We start from the raw sequence: 25,311 nt of genomic DNA on the forward strand, positions 1-25,311 counted from the left end.
TGAGTTGTTTGCTCCCCTTGTATCGCGAACTAAGCATGGGGCCATATTGGTCACAAACATCTGAATCTAAACAGATGTTTAGACACTAAATAACAATGGTTATTTAGTGGACCACTAAATAACTCCATTGTAATCTGCTGTGGAAAAGTTGACCTAATATTAGTATCCGTTTGTGCAAACAATTGCCACAAGTTAGGTCTTTGTGTTAAAATATATATATCGATGAAATAAACCTTTAATGGAAGATACCAAATCAAGAATTTATTGTCACAAGCACAGTTTTACACAAAATAATGGGTCACGTTTACACAGTTTAAACAGGTCTAGGAGTCAATGTACAGTTTACTAGCTAACCAACACATACTAAATACACACTCACATTATACACAATATCATTAAGACTTACACAAAAATGTACTCTGTGAATGTAAGATGAGTTGACATAAAAATCACAATATTGAAAAAATAATAATTTTAGATCCTTAGCAAAAGATGTCTAAAGTTTATTCCATTTTTCAAGGACATGCAGTTTGTCATGTAAACATTACTTCACTGCAAGCTGTTATTCAGACTTTTGTTTGAATATACAACAATGAATTAAAGTCAACCAGTCAAAGCTGAAAACAGACATACTGCACACTGCTGGGCAGCAGGCTGGTGTAATGAACAGTTAGTGCCATGAAGTGCACTTTAAGCAGTAACTCAGCAATGGTATACTAACATTTCTTCATTTTAAAATGCATTTAATCCTGCTATAGTTGCATGAAGTGTTTTCTAAAAATCAGGACATAACTACATAGGTTTACAGGGAAACAGAAATGGATTGTCTTCTCCTGCTGCTTTCTGCACTCGGTGATCCTAACACAAGTCTTTTTTTATTTTATTTTCCAACCCAAAGGGCTTTGGGTACGGACATACAAAATAATTGTGACTGGACTTTGCACAGTCAGTCACTCATCCCAGGTGAAAGGAGAATAACAGTTTGAGATGAATTAGAGAATGACAAGGTTTGTTCCAATTGCTGCGGGAGCAGCAGAGCAAGGACAGCAGAGCAAGGACAAAAAGACTAAAGAATGGTTTATACCCAGTAGCCATAAAAGCATTAAATGCCATCTAGTGCTATTTATCACCCACTTTCGTCATAGTCCATGTAATTTTATTACATGACATTAAAGAGTATAGTTTATGACTGATTATTGTTCGTTGACACCTAAACGGTGAATCTGCAGATTGACTGGTCAGTCTGCACCAATGGGGATTTACTAGCCCAAGATCCAGTGATCTTTAAAGTTTTACCTGCTGATTTACTGTCCTGGCTGATTTTTATTTAATTTTAAAGCCTTTATAACGCAACAAACAGCTGAGGCGTCTGATGTGCATCTAAACATATGCTCATTATTTTCCCTAAACCAACCCAGAGAGATTGTGACTGGTTCATGCTCCAGGCAGCGATCTGTTCAAAGCTGTTCTGCCTCTAATCAGTAAAACATAAAGGCAAAAACTACTTTATGTTGCTGCTTTTCTTCTGTGCTGCATTGCTAGCTCCTTTATTGTTGTATTGTAGTACAGCTAATGGTGGTATAGTATTTCAAAATGGATGCGGAAAGATTCATTTTTGACGTTGAAAACTATACATAAGACCCACAATGTTGTCATTATAAAGAAAATCGCAAAAACGTCTTGCCCAGTGATCCATTTCTTATGAGATCTGCTACTTGTCAGACGTCTAATTGAAGTGAAGATATATAAAAAGAATTCTAATGTAACATTTCAACATTTTATAAAATATTTACATAGTGAACCAAATTCCTTTTGGTGCACTAAGTTTGTTTCTTATGGAAGGCTATGCAACCTGCTATTTGTCAATTACAATTGACAAAAATCGCAGATCTGTTCTGATCCTTCGCCTATAAAGATACGACTTCCTTCAGGTGAACTTTATTTAATTCAAAAATTAAATAGCTTAAGAAAGCTTTATACTGACGATAACTGAAAAAATGTTTTGCGGGTTCCTTGGTGGAGGTAGAAGTTTGGAGTTCAACAGAGAATGAAAGAATTGCAACATTATTCCTAATTTTGCTTCAAAGAATCTGTTGTTACCTTTTAAGATTTGTACTGAACTAAAACAATCTAAATTGAAGAGGTTTTATTATAGATACATTCAATGAACAGGAACAGGATCTAATACCCAAAAAACATTCTAATTATTTGGGTATTAGATCTCAATTGCAATATAACCCCCCCCCCAAAAAAAAAAACCTGATGTTTTAGATTAGATGAACAGTTTGAAAGTAAAAATCATAGCATGTAGGAAGAGTTGAACATTTTGAGGTAATACACAGTTTTCCATATTCCTCTTGTTCTTTAAGAAAACTAAAAGTAAGTACTCATTCATCCAGTCTTAATGATGGTGATGAGCTCTGACAGATGCGACTGTTCTAGCTAGAAGGCATGCCTTCAGAATGCTGAGGACACACGCAGTGACCTGAACATCAATGTCCAATCACAAGCTGAGAAAGGTTCGACTAACTAAGACTCTCCATTAAGCAGAATCCCTAGAGTGTGAGGGCATCCACCAGTTCATTCTTCAGGCCTTCTAGATGGAGAATTATTTTGCTATGAGATGACAGTAATGAATGTCTTATGGAGATAAGAGTAATGAATTACTATGACAAATTTTTCTAGGTGGTCGAGTGCTGCTCTTATAAAAAAAAATTGAAATTAGAATTAGCAAACATAAGTCCATCGATATGTCGTAGAGGCGACCTTTACTCAGAGAAGGGTGGAAACATGCCAAGATCCGCAAAATCCTCTATGTTGTAGTTCGCTGTCCCCTGGGTGGGATCTCCAGCCATAGGCAGCATGTCCTACAGAGACATGGGGTCACAGGTCACATGTCTGCAAACAGGGGTCAACTGCTGAGCGCTTTGGGTTGTACCTGGAAGACCTCTGTCTGGCTGGGGTTGGCGTGTGAGTGCTGCTCCCCCGACTGCTGGGAATGATGCTGGTTCTGCCACTGGGACCAGACCTCACTGGGGCGACCCTGGAACTGGCCTCCACTTTGACCACCTTCTCCTGACACATCTGGAAACATCAACAGATTTATTGGCTCACAACTTATTTTATATTCTACTTAGTATTTAGAAATTCTTTAGCATCTTTCTTTCTGATTCTCAGACATTAATAAAAACAGATATGTTTTTATTAATGTCACAGAGCATTAATAAATAAATTCCTTTAGGGAAGGAAGCCAAAAGGCATTGCTACAGAGGAAATGGATGCAAACATCTGACTCTGAGTTTTATTTATTAGTAAATAAATCTATGACAAGAAATAATTGTGGTAATTCTAACTGAGCTGAAACAAGAGAAGATTGATTTGATTTTACTTCAGAAAGAGAAAAAAATATATTTTTTTCCCCAACTGTATCTGACTAGACACACATGGTTTCAGTCTTCAATAAACTTTCTAACTGTGATACAGTTAGATAAAGTGCTACTGTTAGTCATTAATAATTTGGATCTTAAAATTTCAGTGCGATGGTGTGTGGATATAACCTGTCATAGCAAATAAGAAAAATAAATCCTCTTACATTATATACTTTGCTTTGAATGCCATAAAAATGCCATAAGCTTAATGATTTGCTTTAATAAATGTCTTATTAAATCATTAAAGAATTTAAGCAGTTAGTTCATATACAGCTTTTTAGGAAAAGCTGTTTGTTAAATTTGTTAAATTAATGAAACAATGCAAGCAGTCTCTAAGACACTAAGTGTTAGACTTACTGGGAACATAAAAACATGTTTCCCCTCATCCCAAATTCCCATTCTCCTCTAAGTTCTACAGTTTCAGAGAAATGTGCCCGGAACACCCTGCCCCCAAATCCCTTTCTATCCACCCTTCATTTTACCATTAGCTGTACTCCCCATTTAGCAGATAAATATACAGTTGCCAGTAGATTTTTATTTTGCTTTGACGTGACACTAATAAAGACATAATGGTGGTAAATGTAAAAAGGAAATCAATCGTTGTTAGAACTTAATCTTTTTTAAATGGAAGACTTTAAAGTATAAAACCAAAGGATAAGTTTATTTTTTAAAAGGTTTTATTGAGTGGTCAGACAGTAAAATGGGTAATGAGAGATAAGGAAGGCATGCCCAGCCTGGCAAGGCCACCAGGCCAGGACTTGAACCTGTGACAGGACCAAGTTCTTCACAACGTAGGTTGTGTTTTACCCCTGCACCACCCCTTCACCCCGAAGGACATGTTTCTATACCGAAACATACCAGATGTTTAGTATTCATGTGTTACATCGTCTATTACCTTGCTTCTAACCCTATTTAGTCGGATTACGTTTACATTGTCAGATGTGCCAAAAACAGCAGTAAGGTGACCGGAGAGCAAAGCTTACCAAAGGCTGTGCTGCGGTTTGTCAGGCCTGAGTAAGCATTTCCACTGGGCGAGGATGTTGCTGGGGATGACAGTGGACTGTAGGAGGCGGGGTCAGTCTGGTAGTTGTGGCCAGAACCGATACCAAACGGACTGGACTGGGATTTGTTGGACTGGACACCAGAAAAACTGGTTAAAACGGCCATTTATAAGTCAGAGATGATTTAAAAAAACACATACTTAGTTTACAATTCCTGTTGGTACATTCCTGTTATGCATTCCTGGAATAAACAGGAATGTACCACAATCTCACTAAGATGAGGAAACTTATGGATTTAATTTGTGATCATTGGAACAAACAAAACTGTCTGGGTATATTAAGTGAACATAGAAGCCTAAGAAATAATAAAGCACATTTAATTAAACAAAAAAATTGTTCCAAAAGTAAAACATTTCATTAGCAAACAAGGTATTCACCTAGTGGCATAAAATAATTTTTCACTTTGGTTTTATTCTAAATTGAAATCCTCTCACAGCTCCTAATACTTCATACTTTTGCCCCTTTTCCACGGGCTCTACTTCAGCAGCTCCACTCTACTTCGGAGTGAACGCATTTCCACAGACCCGGCTTTCCGAGACGAAAGAAGAGAGAGCAGAGCTATATTTTATAGCCCGGTTGTGATTTTTATGAGATTTCATGAAAATGTGCAGTGAGAGGAATATTGCATGTAGCAAGGACAGCTGATCGCCTTGCACGGGAGGAAAGCCGTAAGAGCCGTTTAACCTTTCCCGTGTTTATGGCCACCATGGGGTGTATTTCCTTTTGAGTTCTGAGTGTCTGAAGCGGGTGGGGTTACTTAAGGTCAAGCGTGATTCTGTTTAGTTGTTGTTAAAGGGAAGAGGCAAACAGTTTTCAACTGTTTTGATTAATGCTGGATTCATATGGATCTATGGAAAATGGCAAGACATTTTCCATGTCTTACCATTTGATTAAAAGTCATTTATTTGACTTGTAATAAATTACTTTATTATAAGTTAAAGTGAAGATCGGCAGTATGAATCTTAATTGAGCGCACGTCTACCAGGAACAGGAACCAGTAGCCTAAAATATATTATTTTAGCCCTACATTTAGGTAGAAAACTGCCTTGTTTGTAAGATCCACACCGATGCGGCTGCATTTTGGTTCCACGAAGCTGTAAAGTAATCGCCGCACTGTATTGGAGCCAGCCAGACAAAGTGAACGCAACGACAAAGGGGAACAAGGAGTCGGAATATGTGCTACAGGTCCGAAGAAGAACCAGGCGTCACCCCGCATCAGAAACCAGACATGCGGAGGAGTGATTTGGACACCTGGCGTCGGAACCAAAACCACGGAGGAGCGATCGACACTGGACCCTGGGAACGGAGCTGAATGGATCGAGCTACTGGAGCCACTGAGATTCGTAGCAACGGACATTGGGACGCAGGTCATCAATGCCTGCCCACGCACCATTGGGGTATGCGAGTCAGCGCTGATGTCTTTGAATGATTATTATAATTATGTGTGCACACAAAGGTTCATATTCAAATCCAATACTTTGATAGCAGACTGAAGACTGCTTAAAACTTAAAGAGAACTCTCTATAAATAATCTACAATTTGCGAATAAATAAACTTAGAAACTATCGGCCATTATAGCACAAGCATGGGCGTAAATCCGAAGGGGTGTGGGGGACCGGACCAGCCCAAATCTTGGAAATGTCTAGAATTGTACCCCCTTCCCCCCGTCTCCCCCAAAGAAATCATGAAAGCAATCATTGCATTTAAACAATATCAATATAAAAAGGAAATATAAACAAAGAACTAAGTAAATCTTCCATTCATGCAAGAAAAAAGTAAGAAATTATTTGGTAATACTTTATTTGAAGGGGGTGAATAAGACTGACATTACACTGTCATAAACACCTGTCATGAACATGAATAAGCCTTCATGAATATTTATGACTGTTGTCATAAAGCGTCATTCACTAAATTATGACACTTTTAATACAAAGTTGACATTATTAAAAATGTCTTTGTTATGACAACTTGACATTAACCAAGAAATCATTACTGATATAAATTTGTTATAAAAGTATTGTTGATTACACTTTAAAAATTAGGTAACTTTATGTTATTAAAGGTAAAGTTTAAACAGTAATGATTTCTTGGTTAATGTCAAGTTGTCATAACAAAGACATTTTGAATAATGTCAACTTTGTATTAAGTGTCATAATTTACCGAATGACACTTTATGACAACAGTCATAAATATTCATGACGGCTTATTCATGACAGGTGTTATGTCATGTTTATGAAAGTGACATGACAGTCTTATTCACCCCCCTTCAAATAAAGTGTTACCAATAATTTTTAGCCCCCCCTCCCCCAACCATTGTTAGAAGGGTTAGGTTTAGTTCAGTCCAAAGTATAGGAGCAGCAACAGCAGAGCTGAATGGCACAGGCTCTTTAGAGCCACTGAAGTGAGGAACTAGCTGTTGATGTGGCTCTGCAGCACAAACAAACAAAAAAAAACTCCAGTAAGTAAATACTTAAAGCAAAAGACATGTAACACCTTTTATTTACTGTCACTGCTTAATAGGAAGAAACACAATAATAATAAAAATCAGACTGCAGTTCGTTATTTCATTACTTTGGCTGAATCATGATAAACTGCCAATTATGCCTTGTAAATCAAAACTAGCAAAACTGCTACATTGCTTTCATAGACTTAGTTTTTTTTTCTGTCGAATGTAACCAATATTTCAATTATATTTAGCAACTCTTAATTTATTAAGAGTTTGAAACTGTAGGGGTTGACCATTACTACTAGCCAACAGTTCTGTATGCAAGCTGAGAGCAGAGGGGCTATTGCAGCTGAAAGTAAAACAAAATAAAGTATGCCTTTATTTCTTACCATCTTCAACATAGAGCCTTTAAAACCACAAAATAAAATCTGAATATTTTTCTAGAAAACTCTGGAGCTGACCTTTAAGTTTAAGTTATGATACTTCCCAAATATTCAATTTCTATATATGTATTTTTTTCTCTCAGCCATCCAGGACATGGAAAAACAAAACAAAACAAAACAAAACAAATTAAAAAATAAAAATTTAAAGGAACTTAAGTTCTAATTTGAATAACACATAACTTGTATTGAGAACCACTGCAATAAGTCAATATTTATGAGGAATTTTATGAAGTTGAGTTACTTATTAAAATTTGTTTTTAATCAGAGCCATACATTTTTGTAAAGGTGTAGCAGAGATTAGATCAGTGACACTGAATCAAACTCATATAAGCGACATTTGAATCTTAGTTTCCCTGTTTATTGACCCCCCCAATGATGAGATGGGATTTACGTAGCTACCTTCATGTAACTGTGAAGGCAGCTATGTGAAGGCAGCTACGTGGCAAAGCAACAACTCAAAGAACATTTTGGCAATGGAATTTAATATTACTGCAGCCTACATGGAAAAGGTCAAAAGGTCATGGAAAAGGCCCAACATTAAAGGTGAAGATGCTAAAGCATTAAAAGCATCTGGACTATTCCTTTGTGAACGCTGCAATGCAATGCAGGAACTCCAGTATTTGGGGGAGTTAAGCATGCCAGCTAACATGAGAATCTTTGTTTCTCAGTTTCTTTCTAAACTGACAGAAAAATGTAGAACAAAAGCAAATTAGATTTTTGAGAGAACTAGTCAAAGAGCACATTTCAGAGATATTGTTGCTTTTATTGAACATGAGATTAGGATAATCTCAGATCCATTTTTGGAGACATACAAGATTTACAAGCAGCTAGGGGAATCACAAGACCTAGCAAACCTCAAAGTCACAGCTTAAAAGAAACAGCTTTGTCACCCATGTTAACGATGACTGTAGATGCCTCCTCTCAAAAATGAAGTATTTGTCGACAAATCAAATTATTTATCTTGTCTGTATTGTACACAGGATTTGAACAATGTTGACAGTTAGGAAAGAGGTTACACAGGGAAACACTATACTTTCTAAAAGACAAAGGCTTATGTTTTGGTAGCTTGGATACAAGACATTTAAACAAGAACTGTGATAAGCGCATCACTTGCAAACACTGTAACCAAAAACATCCCAGCATTTTGCACATTGGATAGAAGGAAATAATCCATCAGAAAGAGTTGGATCAGGCAGCAAAAACTACTACTCTGTGGTCATACAGGGGCTGGCCACCATGAAGGGATTCTTCCCATGCTGCCTGTGTGAGTAGAGTTCAGAGGGAAATTTAAAACATACGCCTTTCTGTATAAAGGAAGCACCGATTCAGTCTGCTCTGAAAGACTTCTTAATGAACTCAACATTCAAGGTCGAAAGGCTCAGATTCATCTCTGGACAATGGGTAAATAGTAAACAGATGACAACTTCTATCATTAAAGGGCTGGAGATTTCAGAGAAAATGGAAACTATTTCTATCAGCTTCCCATTGCGTTTACACAAAAAGAAATGCCAGTCTCCACAGACGACATCATCGGTGAGGAAGAGCTGTCAAAATGGTCTTACTTAAAGGACATTAATTTTCCTCGACAAGCTCGCATTGATTAAGTTCCTGCCCTTTGTACACACCGCCCGTCGCTACTACCGATTGCATGGTTTAGTGAGGTCCTCGGATCGGCCCCGCCGGGGTCGGCCATGGCCCCTGGCGGAGCGCCGAGAAGACGATCAAACTTGATATATGCTGGTGTAGACCTTCTTCTAGGCGCGAATGCATCTAAATTAATGGAACCTTGGGAGGTGGTTAATAGTCAGGGGAAGAACCCTATGCAATCAGAAGAATGTTAGGATGGGTTATAAATGGCTTAGCAGAAGGTTACAGGGATGGTGAAAGTGGCTACTCCTCAGTTCATGTCAACAGAACAAAGAAGTCTTTCAACTGTAGTGTTGACAGGATTGAGGAGCTTCTAACCAGCCAGTACAACTATGACTTTATTGAGAAGTCATTTACAGAACAAGAGGAAATATCAAGAGGAACGAAAAATTTTAGACATAATGGAATGCTCTGCACAGCTGGAGAGATTGTCATTACGAACTGAAACTGCCTTTCAAAAAGGAAGAACTCTTTATGCCAAACGTTTCTGTTGGTTTGAAAAGAAAATTCAAAAAGAACAAGTTTCCATAAAGCGTACACAAACTTTATGACTAATGTGATAAATAGTGGACATGCAGAAAGGGTTTCACATCAGCAGCTTGACAACAGCAAAGGGCAAGGTGTGGTAAAAACCCCATTCACAAAAACATAAGCTGTGGGTGGTGTTTGATTGTAAAGCAGAGTATAAAGGGGTCACAATCCTTTATACAATTGAGAAGGCCATGGCACACAAAGGGATCAAATGGAGTTTTAACCCACTATCTGGATCACATTGTGGTGGGATTTGAGTGCCTCATTCATTAGACTGAATAACATGCTTCAGTCAGAGCTTCAGTTGCCATTGGAGAAACAAGACCATTGCAAAAACAGGGCCCAAATTTAACTAGCTCATTGCTGGGGGTTCTAGTGAGGTTTCGGCACGAACATGTGGCATTAATGGCAAACAGAAAATCCATGTTCCATCATGTTAAGGTGTCTGAGGATTATGTGAACTTTATATGTTTCATGTGGTGGCATGTGGTAGAACAAGACCTTGTTCTAGATTACCTTGCACCACTTACTTGGTGCAAGGTAATCTAGATAATCTATTAGACTGCACTTATTTGGTGCAGTTTCCTTACCGAGCTGTGCTTACTATGCTATCAGAAAGACTGCTGAGGATAATCAGTCCAACTTCTCAGCAGATGTTGTACAACAACATCAGCAGAAAAAGTTTTTGTTGTACAACAAAAACTTTACATGGATGAACTCTTAAAAACTCTGTAATTAGAGGAAAACGCAGTTACCATGACCAAAGATCTTATGGCTAGTTGCAGCAGAGGAACTAGCCATAATTCCTCTGCTATGGATTGGGTTAGCAATCCATTGTTGCTAACCCAATGGATTAGCAACAGCTGAGAAGTACTCCAATGTATCCCAGGAGAGCTCAAGTCCCAGACTCTTTGTGAGTTGAATGACAGTGAGACAGTTTTAAATTCAAACTGAAAGTCAAAGAAAAGCCTTCTGCTAAAAGAGGTGTGTTGTCAACCATCAGCTCCATTTATGATCCGCTTGGATTCCTAGCACCTCTCATACTCTCAAGCTGCCTTTACTTGTAAAGGCAGCTTGAGTAAAATGCATAGCTCAGCTTGGGAAGTATGAGCTATGCATTTTATCCTGCATAGCTCTTAAGCTATGCAGGATAAAATGGGGCTATACCTCTAACTTTTCAAAAACAGCAAAACCAGTGGCTGACAGACTTGGAAAAATTGGCTGAGTTCCAAGTCAGCAGATGCATCAAACCTGAAGGGTTTGGAGAAGTCGTTAATGCCAGTTACTCCACTTCTCTGATGCTAGTGCGTATGGTACAGCTACAGCTACATATATCAGAATGTAGAACATCAACAAGAGGGTTCATGTATCATTCTTGTTTGGCAAAGACAGAGTAGCTCCACTCAAACCTGTGTCTATTCCACGTTTAGAGCTCACAGCCGCTGTTATGGCTGTTAGACTGAATAACATGCTTCAGTCAGAGCTTCAGTTGCCATTGGAGAAGACCTGCTTCTGGACTGACAGCACATTAGTAAAATATATAAAAACTTAAGACAGAAGGTTTCACACTTTTGTTGCTAATAGAGTAACAATCATCAGAGATAACACAGACATTGAGCACTAAAGACACGTGCCTTCATCTTTAAACCCTGCTGGTTTAAGTTGACAGACTTTTTGAACCAAAAATGGATGGAAAGTCCAACATTTTTGTGGGAACCTGAAGATAAGTTGCCCAAGTCTCCAATGGACCCAGAACTAAAGCAGACACCCTTGATCAATGCTACAATCATGAACTCAAATGCAACTTCTCAGTTAATAGCATTCTTCTCAGACTGGCAAAAATTGAAGTCTGCAGTTGCTTGGCTCATCAAGCTAGAAGGAGTTCTGCTGAAACTGAAGGCCGGCTGAGTTAACGGCCATCCCTGAAAACATTAAACTTCCTCGTATTCTAGCAAAGGACCGGCACATATCCTCTGACATTTTGACTTACAGCTTGGTCATGGAGGTAGAAATCATGTCCTCTCAGCTGTAAGAAGAAAATTTTGGATAACAAATGGAGGGCCGTGCACCTTGAAGTGGCTTACTCGTTAGAGACTGACTCATGTATTAATGCACTGCGGCGATCTAGCTCTCAAAGAGGGCTAGTTTCACACATGAGATCAGATAACTGTTCCAATTTTATAGGAGCAGAAAGAGAGCTATGAGAAGGTCTAGTCTTTCTAAACAATTGAAAAATTGAGAAGGCCATGGCACACAAAGGGATCAAACGGAGTTTTAACCCACTACCTGGATCACATTGTGGTGGGATTTGGGAGTGCCTCATTCGAATGATCAGAAAGGTTTTGCACTCAGTGCTCCATCAACAAATGTTGGATGATGAAGGATTTCATTGTGAGGCAATACATCACAAAGTTATCAGAGGACCCCAATGACCTTGAGGCTTTAACACCCAACCACTTGCTCCTCATAAAGGGAAAGCCAGCTCTCCCACCAGGGTTTTTCGACAAAAAGGATCTTTACGATAAAAGGTGGAAACATCCAATTCATTTCAGATCTTTTTTGGAAAAGTTGGATTCGAGAATATCTACCATTATCACAAGAACGACAAAAATGGATAAAGAGGAAAAGGCACTTCATCCCTGAAGATGTAGTTGTAGTTATGGACTTTACAACACGTTGAGGGTCTTGGATATTAGGGAAAGTTATTAAAACTTTTCCAGATAAAAAGGGTCTGGTGCGAGTGGTCCACCTTCAAACAAAAACGTTCTTGAAAGACCTGTAACAAAAATTTGTCTATGTGAAGCTACAAACTGATAAATTAGTGAGATAATGAATGTGTAAACCTAATTTGCCTCTTATGTATATTTTATATGTGGATATATATTTATTTGTGGCTCCTTTAATTTAAGTTTGGTAATTGCTATGCCTTCTGCCACACACAATTAGGGGCTGGCGTATAGGAGGAGCCATTTATCCTTTCTTGTGTTTATGGCCACCAGGGGGCATATTTCATTTCAAGTTCTGAGTGTGTCTGAAGGAGTGGGGATATTTAACGTCAATCGCGATTCTGTTCAGGTGTTAATAGGAAGAGGCAAACAGTTTTCTAATGTGCTTGATTTTGATTTATGCCAGATTTATATGAATATATGGAAAATGGCAGGACATTGTTCTGATAATGAATTACTTTACAAGTCGAAGTGAAGATCTGCAGTACAAATCTTAATTGAGCGGACGTAAAACCAACGCCTACCAGGAACAGTAACCATAGCCTAAAATACAGGATTTTAGCCGCTACAAAAGCAGATGGCCCAGATGTTGCAAAGTGAGTTAACAATGATTTTTGTATTCCAACTACTAGGGATGCTCCGATCAGGTTTTTTACTGCGGATTCCGATCATCTGGATTGGCTGTTAATTTTTCGTATAAATACTATGTGATCTGGCAAAATGGAAAAATTATCTGCCAATAAATTAACCTAATTTAGACATAAAACATGCAAAATACTTGCACAATACAGCAGCTATTCAGTCAAAAGGACAACTGAAAAACCTGCTAGTAGTGAAATAATATTTAACGTTAAGGTTCTCAGTACCCTGAGTCAAATAAATCTTACAACACTGCTTATATAAAAAAATGTAAAGTAAAAAAGGTGTTGGTTCTTCAGTAGCGGATCTCCTATTATTTCCACGGGAATCTCTGGACTCTTCATCATCTGTACCTTGTGAATACATCTTTGCAGAAGTATTAACTTACTTATGAAATACATAGGAGACAGGAGACATTATCAATTTAACTGGAAGCCACACTGCCCTGCTCTGGCCGAACACACTGAGAACGAAAAGCAAGGAGGCTCCAACTTTATTGCTTTTATAAGCACGTAATCTTCTGTTTCACAAAGTAGTGCTAACACAAAAACATAATCGTATTCGACAAAAGGAAACATTCAAAGTCAAATACAGGTTGCATCAAAATAAACAATCCTGAGCAACTAAATCAAAATTATCTGAGAACACAGGGGGGAGGCAAAGGAGATTATTTGTCTTTCAAAATATATTTTTGATATGTATTAAAGCTTTTGAGCTTTAATACATATCAAAAATATATTTTTTGTTTGTTTGCTTAAGTTGCATGCTGCAGCTTTAAGCAGACGTTCAGTGTGAGAGTTCATTGCCGGTGGAGATTGAACGGCGCTTCGTCTCTGAAATATTACTACCAGTAGTGTGTTGCGGCAGTCCAACTGCAAGAGCAGAACCAGAGTTTTACACCGCTAGCTCGTTGACTTAAATTGTTTTTTGAGTTATTTGTTTAGCTTTATGACCGTGATGCTAATCCAGGTGAGTGGTGTTAGTTGTGCGCTGCTATACCTCCTGTCTGGTCGCTCTGTATGTCTTTTTTTTTCTTTTCCTGCAGTGAACCTTGATTTAGACCAACTCCGACAAGTGTTTGATTTTTACAACGTCATTAGACTCGTTGATGCATTTTGACGTGCTGCATCCCCAAGGTATTTTTCCGCCACAACATGCAACTTTCCCCATTCACTCTCAGAGCGTTATAGTTCCACATGATATTGCTTAGGATTTGTTGCCGCGCACCTGTGCAGTGTGAAGGAAAGAAGAGATAAGCTGCATTTGCAGGCTGTGAAGTCAATTCCAAGGGCCCCTGACCGACAGGTTGTCCCCCACAATTTTAGAAAATTAATTACCTTATGTTTTCTAAAATTGCTTATCAATAAAAAATGTATGTTACCAAAAAGCACACATCTACAGGTCCTTCTAAAAAATTTGCATAATGTGATAAAGTTTATTATTTTCCATAATGTAATGATAAAAATTAAACTGTCATATATTTTAGATTCATTGCACACCAACTGAAATATTTTAATACTGATGATTTTGGCATAGACCTCATGAAAACCCAAAATCCCTGTCTCAAAAAATTAGCATATTTCATTCGACCAATAAAAGAAATGTGTTTTAATACCAAAAAAGTCAACCTTCAAATAATTATGTTCAGTTATGCACTCAATACTTGGTCAGGAATCCTTTTGCAGCCTTCACTGCAGCGTGGCATGGAGGCAATCAGCCTGTGGCACTGCTGAGGTGTTATGGAGGCCCAGGATGCTTCGATAGCAGCCGTAAGCTCATCCGGAGTGTTTGGTCTCTCAGCTTTCTCTTCACAATATCCCACAGATTCTCTATAGGGTTCAGGTCAGGAGAGTTGGCAGGCCAACTGAGCACAGTAACACCATGGTCAGTAATACCAGTGGTTTTGGCACTGTGAGCAGGTACCAGGTTGTGTTAAAAAGTTAAATCTTCATCTCCATAAAGCTTTTCAGCAGATGGAGCATGAAGAGCTCCAAAATCTCCTGATAGCTGCTGCATTGACCTGCCCTTGATAAAACACAGTGGACCAACACCAGCAGCTCCCCAGACCATCACTGACTGTGGGTACTTGACACTGAACTTCTGGCATTTTGGAATTTCCTTCTCCCCAGTCTTCCTCCAGACTCTGGCACCTTGATTTCCGAATGACATGCAAAATTTGCTTTCATCCGAAAAAAGTACTTTGGACCACTGAGCAACAGTCCAGTGGTGCCTCTCTGTAGCCCAGGTCAGGCGCTACTGCCGCTGTTTTTGGTTCAAAAGTGGCTTGACCTGGGGAATGCAGGACCTGTAGCCCATTTCCTGCACACGCCTGTGCACAGTGGCTCTGGATGTTTCTACTCCAGACTCAGTCCACTGCTTCTGCAGGTCCCCCAAGGTCTGGAATCGGTCCTTCTCCACAATCTTCCTTAGGGTCCGGTCACCTCTTCTCGTTGCGTTTTCTGCCGCACTTTTTCCTTCCCACAAACTTCCCACTGAGGTGCCTTGATACAGCACTCTGGGAACAGCCTATTTGTTCAGAAATTTCTTTCTGTGTCTTACCCTCTTGCTTGAGGGTGTCAATGATGGCCTTCTGGACAGCAGTCAGGTCGGCAGTCTGACCCATTCTGCACCAGTGCACCAGGTGTTCCACCTCTTCTCGGTATAGTGATGAGTCCATCACTGTTTGTGATGCGTCCCACTACTGCTGTGTCGTCGGCAAATTTCACTAAATGACAGCTGTGGTGTCTTGCCGAGCAGTCATCCGTCAGCAGAGTGAAGAGGAGGGGGCTCAGCACGCAGCCCTGTGGCAAGTCAGTGCAGAGGGTGATGGAGGATGAGACGGTGTTGTGGATCCTCACAGTCTGTAGTCTGTTAGTCAGAAAGTCCAGAATCCAGTTCCCTAGTGTGGAACTCAATCCTAGAGGAGAGCTTCTGCACGAGGGTCTGTGTGTTGATGGCGTTGAATGTTGAGGAGAAATCCAGGAAGAGCAGACAGATGTAGGAGTTCCTGCTCTCCAGAAGGGTGAGAGCTGTGTGGATCACCGATGAAATGGCATCAGCAGTGGAGCGGTTCTTCCTATAGGCAAGAACCGATGGGGGTCCACAGTGACGTCGATGGAGTTCTTGAAGTGGTTCATGACTAGCCTCTCGAAGCACTTCATGACTACCAATGTTAAGGCTATAGGCCACAGACTCGTCACTGTGGAGCACTTGGGGAAAGGGACCATAGTAGCAACTTCAAGCAGGTGGGCACAAATGACAGTGAGGTGTTGAAGATGTCCGTCAACACCGCAGACAGCTGATGTGCACGATCCCTCAGTACTCGCCATGGGATGTTGTTGGGGCCTGCAGCCTTTCGGGGGTTGATTTCCTGGAGGGACTTCTTCACATCTGCTGTTGTCACACAGAGAGGTGTGTCACCAGGTGATGGAATTACTCTGATGCTGAGGGAGGCGTTGGGATCCTCGATGTGGGCGTGTTGAGTGCATCTGGCAATGAGTGGTCCATTGGACATTGTGAACCCCTGATGTTGTGGTTAGTGATGCACTTGATGCCCTTTCACATGCGCCGAGGGTCGTTGGTGGTGAAGTGACCTTGAATTTTCTGGGCGTATGCGGCTTTGGCCCTCATAATGCCTGCAGCCAGTTCTTTCCTCGCTACTTGGAGTGCTGATGCCTCGCCTGTCCTGTACAAAAAAGAAAGGAGAGCGCAGTGCGAGAGCCGGAGCGGAACACAACGAAACACCTAATCTGGACCCTGGACATTTCTCCACATCACTTTGAGCCATTTATACCAGCAGAACCAACAAAGGCTCTAACAGCCAAAGTTAAGGTAGCGTTAAGGTGATCGCTACCTTAACGAGCTAAAAGTAAATGCCGTGCTGCCACTGAGACAGGCAGAGCTGGATGCTCTTTGAGATGCCAACAGGAGCATCCTACCAGATCCTACTGGTTCTGATTAGTTGTTTTGGCCAGAATGTTGCATTACTTGAGCCAGTAATAGTAGTTCAGGGAGGAGGTGGAGGAGATTGATTGTTTTCACAGATTATCTGTCTTATAACAGATGTCTCATAACTGTTAGGACATGCTGACAGCTTTAACAAATGTGGAGAAAACATATTTTTTTATTCAAGTTATATACTGCAGCTTGAATAAAATGCAACTACATAGTTTTTTTGAGAAGTCTGAATTTATATTACATATATAACATTTGGATACATTTGGTATTTTGCATGCTTAATGCCAATCAACAGAGGTGCGCTGGTTAACGAATTCAACATAAAGACAGATGTTACGAAGAACATAAGGTAGCCGTTGTTGTATAGAGCACCCTAGAGGAACGGGAGGAGTGAATCCAACATCCCGGCCCCGATGAACTCTACAGATGTTCATCTCAGGAAAAAATTGGTGAACGTAACAACCTTAGATAACTATTTAATTCTAACCTTGTCATGAAAAAAAAAAACTTTTCAAATGAAATCTCTACCTTTTTTGACAATTGAACTTAAAGTGGTGACTACCAGTTTTACAGTAATCGTGATAAAATTGAGTGAAAGTCATCTGTAACGTATAGAAAACCCACACAAGCTGAAAAATAAATAAATCTACTCATTCATATTTCCTTCTAGCAAACACAGCTTCTGTATAGGACGGGTGTATGTGCCTCTATGAGTCTTTACTTGCACTGATCACACCAGACCATCAGCTCCGATGTTGACATCAGTGACCAAACCAAGAGGCCACTGACTCTGCTGGTTCCATCCTTCCAGAGCCTTCCGTAATTTGTGACGGGCACCAACAAAGTTCGTCCCGTTGTCTGAGCGTATCAGTTGAGGCGTCCCACGATGAGCCATAAATCGCTGAAGAGCATTTATGAATGATTCTGTGTCCAAGCTGTGCGCCACCTCCAAGTAGATGGCCCTGGTAGTTAGGCAAATGAATAGACAGCCATATCTCTTCACCTCACTCCATCCTCTTTTGATGGTAATGGGCCCAAAATAATCAATTCTGACGTGAGTGAAAGGCGGCTTACATGGAGTCACATGATCAATGGGCAAGTCAGCCATGCACTGAGTACTGAGTGGAGCCTTTTGTCCTTTGCAAGGTACACACTGTGCTAGGACTTGCTTCACTGCTATGCGGCCTCTGACAATCCAAAAGAATTGTCTAATCTCAGCAAGTACCCTTTCAACTCCAGAATGACCTGTGAGTTTGTGAAAATGCCATATGATAAGTTTGCTAATCTGGTGGTTTCGAGGCAAAATTGCTGGGTGTTTGGCAGCTTCGGCTATTGGAGCATTGGTGAGCCTTCCTCCAACGCGGAGTAATCCATCACTGAGTCATACTGGAGTTAACTTCCTGATGCCTTCTCCTTTCATTGGACAAGTAAAGTGAGTGCGTTGAACGCAGTCAATGATAGCAATCTCTGCCAGTTTCATTTCGGTTAGTGTTATTGGAGCATATAGTCTGAGTTCAGACTTCTTCAGAAGGATATTCTTAGCTTGTAGAATCAACACAATAGCTCGTTTGAGTTTGTGCCAGGAGGAATACCTCTGAATGAAACAGTTGATTGCTGATTGAATGGTGAGCTTAGAAGACATTGCATATGTCTGACTTGACTTCTTTACCTCTGCATCAGGAGGTCAAGCTTCCTAGTTCAGGCTGGCAAGGCCATAACTCTTCTTCCTGCCACAGGAAGGCAGGGCCTTTGAGCCACCGCTCACTGTTTGTGAGTTCTTCAGCAGACAGTCCTCTTGAAACGTCATCCGCAGGGTTTAGTTCTGTGCAGACATGTTTCCATTGTGAGGCTTGTGAGACTTCTCGGATCTGTGAAACTCTATTGGCAACAAAGGTTTGGTACCTTTTCTCGTTTCTGATGTAATGCAGAACAATAGTGCTGTCTGTCCAGAAGACAGAATCCAGGAGGGGTAGCTTGAAGCTACAGCTACTACAGCTGCTGCCAGTTCTAGTCTTGGAATAGTGCTCGGTTTGACAGACACTAGACTATTCCTAGATAGAACAATATTATAGTACATGTTATTGTTGCTTACAACCCTAAGGTAGCTAAACAGCACCATAACCAAATTCAGAAGCATCACTGAAGTGGTGAAGTTGCATGGTGACTGAATCTGCAGTAAAACCTTCAGGTCTGAGACACCGAGGCACCTGTAGTCTGCAGAGTTTTGGTAGGTCATTTAACCATCGGCTCCATTGCTCAGCAATGTCACTTGGGATGGTTTCATCCCAACCTAGCTTCAAGCGACATAGTGCCTAAAACAGTGCCGTTCCCCGTAAAATAAAAGGGCCAACTAACCCCAGAGGGTCATTAACTGAGCTTATTGTACTTAGCATGCCTCTTTTAGTGTTGGGTTTGTTCTTGACCTTGATGATGAAGGTGATACAGTCATTTGTTATGTCCCAGAACAACCCCAGAGCTCTTTCCAAAGATGGATCTCCATCCAGGTCCAACAATGGTACTTGATTAGCATGTTCCTCCTCTGGGATAGACTGTAGAACCTCAGTTGAATTGCTTGTCCATTTAGTCAAGCGAAACCCTCCTTGCATGAGTAGGTCAATCAGCTGTGCTGCTAGACGGATGGCTTGTTGGGGTGTGTCTGAGGATTTCAGGCAATCATCCACGTAGAAGTTTCTTTCTACAGTGGAGATAGTATCTGCATCATATAGATGTGCAAAGCTTGCTGTGCTTGGAGACCACACTCCGCCAAAGAGGTGGGATGTCATCCGGTAAGTAACTACCTCATTATTAGGATCGTGGTCCTTCCACCACAGGAACCGTAGCACATCTCTGTGTTCTGGAGTTACATATATCTCGTTGAACATGCCCTCGATGTCCGCCATTATGGCAACAGGACCTTGTCGGAAGCTGATCAGCACATTTATTAATTTGTTTGTTAGATCTGGGCCCTGGTGGATGACGTCACTGAGAGATATTCCATCATATTTTGCTGCGCCGTCAAAGACGACTCGCACCTTTCCAGGCTTGCGAGAATGAGTTACTGGATGATGTGGGAGATACCAAACTTTGTCATCATTGTGGTTGAGCGACAAGGCTGGAACTTCTTCTGCATATCCTTTATCAATGGTTGACTTCATCGCCTTAACATACTTGTCTTTCAGATCTGGGTTCTTTGTTAATCTATGTTCCAGTAGTTGTAGTCTCCGTGTTGCTAAGTTGATATTGTTAGGCAGTGTCACTACTTCATTCTTAAAAGGAGCCTTCTTTGGTAACGGAGTTTTCCCACAGCTCAATCACTTTGTGGTCATTGATGGACAGATTGTTCTCTTGAGCGGGGTCGTCAAGTTTCCAAAATCTTTCCACCTGTGTATGCAGACTTTGATCTGACTTGAGGAAGTAGGCTTTAGCTTTCCTAACTTCTTTGTAATCAATGGGTCTATTTATGGCCCAGCCGAGTACTGTTCTGGTAGTGTAAGGGTCATTATCACCTCCTACACGGTACTCTTCAGCTCTGAGAAGACGGGGAGCATCTTGTCCAATGACAAGGTGCACATCATTGGACTTGATGCTAGGAATAGGGATATCTGCTAGGTGATCCCATCTGGCTGCCTTGTCAGGTGTCACGAGACACCTGACGAGGCAGAACACTAAACACTTAATGTTTAGTGTTCTCACACCATTAAGTGTGTAGATGCTGCCATCGTGTAGAGAGTCAATCTCAAGATCCACACTTCGAGTAAATAAGCTTTCTTGACTTCATCCTACAGTATCAAGGTCTAACCTTGTAGGCTTGCCTTTGACCTTTAGCTTCTTGGTCAGTTCTTCCGACACTAAACTGGTGTTGGCTCCGGGATCAAGTAATGCATATGCAACAGAACTGGTGTTGGCTCCGGGATCAAGTAATGCATATGCAACAGAACTGATGTTAACTATTCCCCTAACAACCACAGGAACAATAGGTAAACAGACTTTACCATTTGCAGCTCCAGCGAATCCACATGTGACATTAGGTGATCAGATAGGTTGTGTTTGTTGGGTAGTTTTATTGTCATCAGTGGTGTCCTGGTCTGCTGTTGTATTCTGTCTGTTAGTGTGGTTAGGATGCAGCCATTTGTTGTGTTTCTTTCCACAGCCGGGCAAGTTGCACACCCAGTTGCGCGTGCAAATCTCGGCACTGTGCCCAATCATGAAACAGTTTTGGCACAGGTTTTTTTCTTGAACAAACACCAGGCGCTCTGGCACTGTTAGTGATCGAAAGCCTGGGCACTGGTTTAAGAAATGGTGCTCTGAGCATTTAAGGCATTTTAAATAAACTGGCTGCTTGGTACGTGTGGTCTTATTCCCATGGACTGCAGCCGCTTTGACAGTGGTGGGGTAGTTTTGACGATGTTTCTTTGAGACTTTGGTAGGTGATGTAAAACTGTTTGGCTTCTCATGTTTCTTGCAGCCAATTAACCCATCAAAGACTGGATCAGATCTCTTTTCAGCTTCTATCTCCACAAAGCTGACAACGTCGTTGAGATTTGGTAGACGTCCTTCCTTTGTGATGTCGTAGTTTTTATTTAGCCACTTGGCCCTGAGATCTGAAGGTAGCTTGCTGATTATCTCAAATAATGTGCGGCGGCCACTGAGCTCTTCCTCACATTTCATGGCAGCAAGTGTGTCCTTACAGCCTCTCAGCTGATCTGCGAAGTCTCTGAGTTGCATATTGTCTCTTATCTCTTTAAAGATCAAAACCTTTTCAACCCAAGCTTGGGAGATGGAATGAGGATTTCCAAATCTTGACTTCAGTCAGTCAAGTGCTTCCTTGAAACCTTCGCTGGGATTGGAGTTGTATAGACAGTGACTAATAGCATCTTGAGCCTTTCCTTCTATGTATTGGTGCAGACGGGTTAACTTTTCTTCAGCAGGAACAGACTCTTTGTCCACCATTGCAGTGAAAAGCTTCATGAACTTCCAATACTGGAGGGGGTCACCATCAAACTTGATCAGGTCTGTTGGTGGGAGTCTGAGAGTGTCTACTTGGGCTTGATACTGCTGCCTTGAGAACTCTAGCAGTTGTGAGATTGAATCATCTGCCTTCTGGAAAGGCGAGGGTCGTGGTGTAGTAGGAATTTGGCCAGTTTTAGGTGTAGAATGAAGATCTGCTGTTAGGGCTTGCATCTTTTGCTGATTATGTAGCATCTGTGCATCCAGCTCAGCCTTGTGATGTAGTCGCTGAAGTTCTAGCTCAAATTCCTCTTTGTTGAGTCTAAGCATCAGCTCAAAGTCTTCTTTCTCTTTCTTTCTTAGGGCTTGGATTTTTTCTAGTTCTGATGATGTGGAATCTTCATTTATATCAGCTGGAGATTCACTGAACAAATTAACTTGTGCAGTTACATCCAACTCCTCATCAACATCTGGATTAAGACTAGCTTCATCTTCCTCATCTTGCAGCCAGGCTAGAGCTTCATGACGCACGTCATGAATGTTCCTTAAGATAAGCTTCTCATAAGCATCAAACTCTTCTCTGTCGATATCATCAGTGAGCCGAGAATGATAACATTTATGTGCCTCCTGAAGTTGTGCAAGGGCTGAGTCGAGGCTCTGCAACACTGACTTTAATTCTTCTGGCTTATTTTCTCTGATTTTTTTGCTTGCCGATGTTATCATCTTAGTTACAGCTGCTTTAGCTTATCCTCTCTTCCTCTTTAGCGTAGCAAGGTCTGTTTCTCCCGCAGAATCTCCGGTTTTAAACATGATTGCCGTGTGTTTAACTTTATGTTACGAAGAACATAAGGTAGCCGTTGATGTTGTAACTGTTCTTTTATTGCCGAGTGCTTTACGTGGACATGCCGGTTAAACTGTAAATAACGTTAAAAAAAAGACTAACAAAACGTCAATACTTAATATTGAGATATTCAAAAGGACACAAACTTAAACATAGCTTTACAGCATTAATATATAATTCACCACATTGGGCAACACTCATGAACATTGGTAAGATTGGTAAGATGTAAATTTATGGCAGGTTCGGCTTGTTAGTGTGGTTGCTAGGCAACCTAAGTACACTACTGGTCCGCCGTTTGTTTCCTTCTTCTACACATTAATCCACGTACCAATACAAAGCAACTATAGAGCCCCCTAGTGGAACGGGAAGAGTGAATCCAACAACAGGCGAATATTACCGTACACAAGCCTAGTTTATGCACTTTACCTAGTGCTAACATTAGCTAGCACAATATGCTACCGGGGATGGCGGCAGACAAAATATGTGACTGTCATCATAAGTTGTGTAAGATTTCTTCTTTGAAACAGGGTGGACACTTTAGTAGCTGCTAAACGGTGTCATTTTGTGAAGATTACTTACTTTAGTCAGCGCTAACCAATCGGAACACGTCTTACATTGCTCGTCCTTAAGCCCCGCCCCGGATGTTCATGTGAGATTCGCAAGCAAAAAACATTGAGTTCAATCAAAAAACTTTGAGTAAAACCAAAAAACAGGAGCTTAAAAAAAAACTCAACCAAAAACTTAGGCTGTCAATCAAAAAATTCTGATATGCAAAAATAAAAGTTTCAAACAAAAATTAGTGATTTCATTTTTAAAAAAAGCTCTTTAAACATTTTTTTGTTTTGTAAAAAAATATTTTTATCAGTGATTCTTGAGAATAGGGACAAAACAGGTCCTACGGATAAAGCACAAAATTTGAATAAAATATACACAAAATATAATTTTTTCAAATATCTGACTAAACTAACCTCGGTCATGTGAGCACAACAATGTATATTTTCCAGGTATTTGAATTATATATTATGACAATTAAGTATAAGTAGTCATATAAATAATTATAAAAGTATCAATAAATTTAATTAAAAATAATTTTTATATATTTTCCAACTCCATTGAAATTTGTCCCTAGTTTTTGTCAACACCGTCAGAAATGAAAAGAATGTAAAAACAAATCAGGCATTATTGGGGGGCACCAGAACTTCTGAGGACCCCACGACCACTTCCTTTCTCTTCCTTTGCTAAGAGGGCTAGTTAGCTCCGGTTAGCTTATGCTATTCTTTAGTTTTTTCTTCTTTTTATTCCTAAGTGACAACCATGATGTGTCAACACCATAACTGACAATTTACAAAACTTTTATGAAATTTTGTGAAATAAAAGCTTAATTTTGGTAAAATGTAAAGATTTCATGGACCTGATGAACTAGAATATGGCCTCCTTCAGAATTACATCATATAAATTGAGATAGTTTGGCTTTTTGTCAACTCCGTCAGATGTCAACTCCATCAGAGTTTTTGTGACTCTTTCAGTGAAATTGTTGTCAAATCTCACTTAAATGTGCAATTAATTCATTTTAATGTATTTTACATAAATTGCATTACTTCACATGTATTAAGTTTTTCATTTTACTCACTAGTTTGTCACCAGCTTCAGTGTCAACTCCATCATGCACTGTCAACTCTGTCAGATGGACTTTTTGTTGTTATTTGTTTAAATAATATTTTGTTTCTTGAGAAGCATTTGTCTGCAAAATAAGTAAAAATATCATCATTTATCATTAAAAATAATTTTTTATTTATTTTTGTCAGATGGTGATGACAGGTCAGGTCAGGTCGATTAAAAAATTTATTTTTTAAGAAAATGTTGCAACTGGAAACCTGCACCTTAGCATCTTTACATTTCCAAAACATTATTTGTCATATTTGCATACATCAGGTTGAGAAATAAGAAAAATTAAAACCCATTTTGTCCCTATTCTCAAGAATCACTGTTTATAATTAAAAAGTTTTTAAGATTTTTTTGTTAGAATTTTTTTTTTTGAATGAATACTATTTTTGTTTGACATGATTTTTTTTGATCGAATACTACTTTTTTGTTTGACTTTTTTTTGATTGAATACTACTATTTTTGTTTGACCATTTTTTTGATTGAATAATTGTGAAACAAATCTAACTCCAATCTACCGTAACACACCACACACTGCAGGATGATCAGTTATGAAATCACCAGCGATAATCTTAGATCGGAAAATGTTCTAAGATTGCCGTAAGGGGAAAATAGGGGGAAAAAAAACTTGTAGTATGAATTATTGCATTAGGTAGTCAGATGTGCCGTCTTCTCTATTTAAATGTAGTGATTACTGAAGGGCAATATAGTATACAGACTTCATAATCTGCACTCTTTTGGTTGAATGCAGTATTTATTTCCACTTTGGCTTTATGTTGTTTAGTTTATATTCAAGTACGTTTTTTGTTAATGGAGACTGAGAATCCATTTTATTTTTGTTTTTGGTTTGTTTTGTTTTGTTTATTTAGTTTATCAGTTCCAGTCAGGGGTGAAAGTAGGGGGGTACGGTAGGGTACTGCGTACCCCTAAAAGATTTAGCGGGGGTACGCAGTACCTGCAAGAGAGAGGAGAGCGGCTGCAGC

The 25,311-nt window shown here is 40.0% G+C and overlaps 1 protein-coding gene across 4 annotated transcripts in view; it reads right to left on the minus strand.

The window, feature by feature from the left end:
* Window positions 1-241: 241 nt before the first annotated feature.
* arnt2 (aryl-hydrocarbon receptor nuclear translocator 2) overlaps window positions 242-25,311 on the minus strand; it is a 161,662-nt gene continuing 136,592 nt past the window's right edge. For all 4 annotated transcript variants that reach the window (XM_008405010.3, XM_081604958.1, XM_081604957.1 and 1 more), the window contains exons 17-19: window positions 4,412-4,562; window positions 2,939-3,084; window positions 242-2,867 (exon numbers count right to left, since the gene is read on the minus strand). In XM_008405010.3, the coding sequence (XP_008403232.1) occupies window positions 2,769-2,867; window positions 2,939-3,084; window positions 4,412-4,562 (396 nt within the window). In that variant the 3' untranslated portion in view covers window positions 242-2,768. The remainder of the gene's footprint in view (window positions 2,868-2,938; window positions 3,085-4,411; window positions 4,563-25,311) is intronic.

Source organism: Poecilia reticulata, chromosome 3 (genome assembly GCF_904066995.2).
Source record: "Poecilia reticulata chromosome 3, P_reticulata-male-v2, whole genome shotgun sequence".
In the NCBI taxonomy this organism is placed as follows: Eukaryota; Metazoa; Chordata; class Actinopteri; order Cyprinodontiformes; family Poeciliidae; genus Poecilia; species Poecilia reticulata.